This window comes from Syzygium oleosum, unplaced genomic scaffold (assembly GCF_021117445.2).
Source record: "Syzygium oleosum isolate NSW1041296 unplaced genomic scaffold, Sole_v2.1 Sole_v2.01, whole genome shotgun sequence".
NCBI classification, from domain to species: Eukaryota; Viridiplantae; Streptophyta; class Magnoliopsida; order Myrtales; family Myrtaceae; genus Syzygium; species Syzygium oleosum.
In genome coordinates this window covers 31,784,151-31,790,735 of record NW_026607485.1, presented here as the reverse complement: position 1 = coordinate 31,790,735, position 6,585 = coordinate 31,784,151, and the positions used below count along the sequence as shown (strand labels likewise).

At 39.9% G+C, this 6,585-nt stretch overlaps 1 protein-coding gene across 1 annotated transcript; it reads right to left on the bottom strand.

The window, feature by feature from the left end:
- Window positions 1-2,703: 2,703 nt before the first annotated feature.
- On the bottom strand, window positions 2,704-3,708 carry LOC115692545 (uncharacterized). Its single transcript, XM_030619430.2, has one exon. It carries the CDS (start codon window positions 3,706-3,708, stop codon window positions 2,704-2,706), a length of 1,005 nt encoding a protein of 334 aa, XP_030475290.2.
- Between the last annotated feature and the right edge of the window lie 2,877 nt (window positions 3,709-6,585).

Here is a 6,585-nt window from a genome sequence, read left to right as displayed (position 1 = left end):
CACGCATGGGCAGATAGGATCATTCTTGTACATTTCCTTAATTAGGTACTCACTTAGGCGTTGATACCACATGCGACCGGATTGCTTTAACCCGTACAAAGATCTTTGCAATTTTATTGAGAATAAGTTGCGGGGAGTGCATGCATCAGGCATTTTGAATCCCTCGGGAATTTTCATATAAATATCCGAGTCTAATGAGCCATATAGATATGCCGTCACAACGTCCATAAGACGCATTTCCAATCTTTCAGAGAGTACCAGACTAATGAGAAAACGAAATGTAATCATATCCATCACAGGTGAATATGTCTCATCATAATCAATCCCAGGTCTCTGGGAGAATCCTTGGGCAACGAGTCGGGCTTTATACCTGACAACCTCGTTTTTCTCATTTCGTTTCCTGATAAATACCCATTTATATCCAACGGGCTTTACATTATCGGGGATGCGAGTTATGGGTCCAAAAACCTCTCGTTTAGCTAGGGAAGCTAATTCAGCCTTAATTGCTTCCTCCCACTTAGACCAATCTTGCCTTTGACGGCATTCAATAATAGATTGCGGCTCACAATCATCATCCATAATTTTATGAGCAACTGAGAATGCAAAAACATCATCAATGATGATTTCATTCCGATCCCAAATCTCATTACAATATGTAATGGAATTCTCAATATTCCTAGGGTTGGTGATCTTTTCATGGGTTTGTGCCTCTTCAGGGGTTTGTGCCTCTTCAGGGGCATTAAGCTCTTTAGGAGTAAGCACAACACCGGGCTCTTCTTGAGCGGATTCCTGATTCTTTCCCCTTCGTTTTCGAGGAACAGTGTCTTTTGATCCTATCGGTCTACCACGCTTCAAATGTGGGGGATTTTGATCCATTTTAGCTTGTCCTTCGGGAACAGCTATCCTAGCTGGAGCATTTGCAGCTGGAATATGAGACTTCGTTACTTTAGTAGCATCATTAAATGCGTCAGGAAGTCTATTGGCTATAGCCTGTAAATGGATTATGCGCTGCACCTCATTTTCACACTCAGGAGTTCTTGGGTCTAATTGAGATAATTTTTTCTCATTCCAGGAGAAAACCTTAACTGGTTTTTGTTTCGCAGCCATGTCAGTTTTAGGTGTCCCAATCGATGGAAACATAGTCTCATTGAAATGACAATCAGAATCGCGGTAAAAAAGATCACCGTAGTTGGTTCCAAGAACCTAATGATGGACGGTGAATTAAACCCAACATAAATGCCCAAACGGCGTTGGGGACCCATTTTCATTCTTTTTGGCGGTGCTACAGGCACCTGCACTGCACAACCAAAGGTGCGTAAATGTGAAATATCAGGTTCATAACCAAGAACCATTTGAAGGGGAGATTGTAAGAGACTAGTAGTGGGGCGCAATCTTATTAGGGCTGCCGCATGCAAAACTGCATGACCCCATGCTGTATCGTTGAGATTCGTTCTCAATAATAGAGTGCGGGCAATGATTTGGATATATTTAATCAATGATTCTGCCAATCCATTTTGAGTATGAACATATGCGACCGGGTGCTCGACCTCGATTCCGAGTGAAGTACAATACGTATCAAAACTCTTTGATGTAAATTCACCAGCATTATCCATCCTTATGCTTTTAATTGGATAATCAGGGAATTGTGCCCGGAGCTTTATAATCTGCGCAAGTAAACGTGCAAAGGTGACATTGCGCGTAGATAATAGACAAACATGGGACCATCTACAGGATGCGTCCACTAGTACCATAAAATATCGAAACGGTCCACTTGGTGGTTGTATTGGTCCACAAATATCACCCTGAATTCTTTGCAGGAATAAAGGGGATTCAAGATCAACCTTTGTTATAGAAGGTTTGATAATGAGTTTTCCTTGTGAACAAGCTTCACAATTATAATCTTTGGACAATAATACCTTTGTATCGTTTAAAGGGTGCCCTTTTGTATTTTGAATTATTCTACGCATCATTGAAACGCCAGGGTGACTAAGGCGATCATGCCATAATCCAAACTGATCAGGGTTTACCAATCTCCAGGATATGGTGGAGTAGGTTTCAACGGCCTTAATCATGACACAATACAAACCCATAGAAGAAGCTTCTAGCTTCTCATGGATGGTCTTCAGGCCCATCTTATAAGAGGTAATGCCAATATATTTTTTATTTTGCTCATAAATAGTCTCAACATGGTACCCATTACGGCGTACATCTTTGAAGCTAAGCAGATTCCTTTTTGATCTACTGCTTAGAAATGTATTCTTAATATGCAGGATGGTGCCTTTTGGCAAAACAATTGTGGCATTCCCAAAACCATCAATAATCGGAATAGGACCAGATATTGTATGGACATGTGTCTTACGCAATGTCATACTCGAGAAAAAGTGTCTACTACGAAATATGGTATGCGTTGATGCACTATCAAGCAAACAAACATCTTCCTTTTTCTCGGTGTTTTCCATTTGCATTTATGTTGACAACTTCAGGTGTCAAGTATCATAAAATTTTCATATTAGTTATAGGGTCAAATAAAATTTCAAAATAATAAATATTATGTCAAGTTCATAAGCATTTCATTGCATAACCATATTAAAGAACAATAAAAGGTAATACATTTAAAGAAAAACAACTAGAAAAGAAATTATTAGAATCATAAAATTCGAAGTCTAAGATGTCATCCACCAGTCTGATGCTTCATCAAAGTAATCAGAGGTCCTCAAAGAAATCAAAGACATCCAGGGATGCATTTGCTACTTCAGGAGCAAGAGGAGTCCCACCAACAGAGATATTGTTGGCCTCAACAGTGGTTATGGCAGCAGGATTAATTTCAATGGCGTGAGATTCACCACGTTTGCCCGTATTTTTTAAAGATGCCTGGTATAGATCAACAAAGTGCTTTGGCGTACGACAAGTACGTAACCAATGCCCAGTCATGCCACAACGATGGCAAATACTTTCATTAGTCACCTTCTTTGGCTTCTTTTCTTTGTCATGATTCGGGCCAAAGTTAGATTTCCTAGGACGGTTAAATTTTCTACCACCCCTTCGAGGATTATATTCTTGCCTGCGCTTGTAGCCCTTAAAATGGCCAGTAATTTTCTCAGAGTTAGCATGTGCTTCAGGCAATGCTTTTGAGCCAGCAGGTCTAAGATCATGATTTTTGAGCAGCAATTCATTAGTTTGCTCAGTAGTGAGGAGCACAGAAATTAATTCAGAGTATGTGTCAAATTGACGCTGCCGGTATTGCTGTTGCAATACAATATTCAAAGCATGGAAGGTGGAGAAAGTTTTCTCTAACAGTTCCGCATCAGTGAGCTTGATACCGCATAACTCAAGCCGAGAAACAATATCAAATAAAGCGGAGTTATAGTCAGACACTGATTTAAAATCTTGTAGTCTGAGATTTTGCCAGTCATATTGTGCTTGAGGAAGGATAACAGTCTTGGTATGATCATACCTATCCTTCAACCTCTTCCACAAGGTCTGAGGGTCTCGAACGGATAAATATTGAGTCTGCAGGCTCTCATGCAAATGACGACGAATAAAAATCAGTGCATTTGCTTTATCTTTTGCATTTGAGGTTCCGTCTTCTGTAATTGCATTAGCAAAATCTTGCCCTTGGAGGTGCGTTTCCATGTCAAGGCACCAGGATAGATAATTATTTCCACTCACTTCGAGGATGTGGAATTTGGGCTTTTCAATATTTGCCATAATTCTTGCAAAACAAATGAATTCTTAAATTAATTAGAAGGATTTCCAAATATCCACCGCCACTTCAGGAGCAGAAGGATACTTTTAGGTTGGAAATTTGGCTTCAGGCCAAGCAAAAGAAAAAAAATTGATAGAAGAAGATGAAGTATAAGTTGATTAATAAAAAAATATATATACTTACCTTACAAAAATTATTTACTCAATTGGTAGATCTTCGTGCTGATAACGTGTTGTAAAATATTGCGCTGCAAGAATATCATAGAGAGAATAGAGAGAGATTAAGTAGAGAAAGTAGATAAACACCAAAGATGGTAGAGAAAGTCAGAAGAGAAATTTTATTTTCACTGTATATTTTCCTCTTTCATTCTCTTCTTCTGATATGATTTCTTACCCAATGACCAAAAATAAGCTCCTATTTATAAGGAAACAAGGATGCACATATCATTAATGTCAATGTATTGAAAATATACATTGAATAGGGATATGGGCATTCATACGTAGAATGTAGGTTACGAATGTGCCATAATAGGTACATTGAATAGTCATTCATGTATGTAGGTTACGAATATGCCATAATAGGTACATTGAATATAATGAATATTCATTCATGTATTTCATAATAGGTTTTACCCATTTCTTAACCCATATATCAATAAATGGGTGATAAATGGGTTAGTGAGATTTAGTAAACGGGTCATAAATGGGTATAATCATAATATGATCGTTAAATGTATCATAAATGGATCATAAATGGGTTATAAATAGGTTTATGACGTTTTTAAACTCAACTCATCTTCTTTGGTCTCACTCAATCTTACACTCACTCACTCTGCACTATTATCTCAGTTTAGGTATGAGTTTTCCTGTATTTAGTTAAATATGAAAGTGTTTTAGTAACATGGGTCGGGTATGGGCCATTAGATTAGCATTACATGGAAAATGGGTCAAAACGGGTTAAATGAATCTATTTAGGTCAAACCATTTTCGATCCGACCCGATTTGACTCAACTCACCCGTTTGACAGATCTAAAGAATGCTTCACATAGTAAAAGAAAAGGTTACTGTCTATAAAGAATCATCTATAGTAGAAGTTGCTCCTAATTCCTTCCTCTCTTGGGCAATTGAAGATTTTAATTGGTCTCTTTTTTTGTTTTTGTCTATAATTGCTCTCTTCAATTTCAATTAAAATATAGGTTTTGTTCAAAGAATCACAATCTTTTCTCTCTTGTTTGGGTGGATCCACCAACAAAAATCGCATTTTGATTCTCTCTCGTAATTAAGGATAAACAGCATTTTCAATAAACATTGAATTTCTTTTAAGGAGCATCAGTAAAAAGAATCTAGGGTTGCGAATGATAACCATTATGTATCTATTTTCTGTTCCAAAAACAAGTTTGGAATAGGAATCCGTTTGGTAACGCAATTTCTTTTTTCAATTTCTAAAACAAATTTTGATTTCAAAAATAGGTTTGGAATAGAAATGAGAAATAAAAATTTTTTACTTTTCTATTTTTGTAACAAAAATGAGAAATTCTTCTTATCACTCGCCCTCGTTACTAGCCGGTCGCCTATCCATCACCCATTGCCGCCCACATGCAGGCCACCGCCTCCTGCTGTTTGCCGTCTTCTGCTAATGGCTACCATGGGCCGCTGTCTGCTGGCCACTGTCTTCTGTCGTCGGCCGTCCTCCTCCCGCGCGCCTCCCATTGTGGGTCGCCACCCGCCGTCTGCCGGCAATCATCTCCCATCGCTGGCTGCCCACCTTACCACCGCTCCCCTCCCGTCGTCGGTCATCGCTCGCCTCCTGCCGCTGCCCAATGCTGGCCACCTCTAGCCACCGTCCTTCGCTCTAGTCGTGTTGCCGTCCTTCGCCGCTCCCCCACCGTCCGCTATCACCCGTTCGTTGCCACCATCCACTTTCCTCCCGCCGCCGCCGCCCCCCTCTCGCTGCCAGCTGTCGCACACCTCCCGCCGCTGTCCGACGCCGGCCGCCGTCCGCTGCCGCCTCCCCTCGCCGTCCGCTGCCCACCGTTCGCTGCCGTCGTCCGCCGCCCGCCATCCACCGCTCGCCATTCACTGCCATCATCCGTCGCTCGCCATTTGCTGCCATCGTCCGTCGCCCGCCGCCGCCATCCGCCCACCGTCCACTCGCCGGTCACCCATAAGGGAGAAATTTTTGTGCCGTTATCAAACAAATTTTTGTTTCGGGAGTAGAAATTTTGTGTTGTTATCAAACGTGCTTTTTTGCTCAAAAACTCGTCCAAGAACAGAAATAGAAAAATCTGGCTAGAAATTGATTTCCGAAACAAAATGATTGTCATTCGCAGCCTAGGTGGGCCTATTTGGGTACTTTATTACTTAATTAATATTAGCTCCAATTAAAATGATATTCTTCGTTCCGATGCAACATAAGATATGATAATGCTTGAACAAACTTAGTCTCCCCAACAACCCTTCTACTTATCCTAAACTTAATCTACTTCCAATTCATTGATTAGCATGTCGAGGCCAAGAATGCTGATATTTCTCGTTTAGGGTAGCCGTTATTTGAGTATTTTTCCCCAAATGAGCCCACTTCTTTAACTTATTTACGAGAGGAGGACCATCTCAAACTTATTTTCTTAATTTAGAGGTACTCCATATTAGAAATTACCCAAAATTTTTTAGAATCTATTTGATTATGTCCTTCACATGTGAGGACAAGTAAATTCTGCTCGAAAAAATCACAATCCCCTCGATTCATCAATATCTCATTCTTTTGCGCATAACATATTACATATCGAACCTTTTAGTCCTACTTATATTGCAGCTTGATCTTTCCTCGCGAATAATGATTATAAGTTTAATATTTCCTTAATTTCTTGTTCATCAATTTTT

Bases quoted from the DNA above. Each gene is read 5' to 3' on its own strand.
- LOC115692545 (XM_030619430.2), bottom strand. From the start codon at position 3,708: ATGGCAAATATTGAAAAGCCCAAATTCCACATCCTCGAAGTGAGTGGA.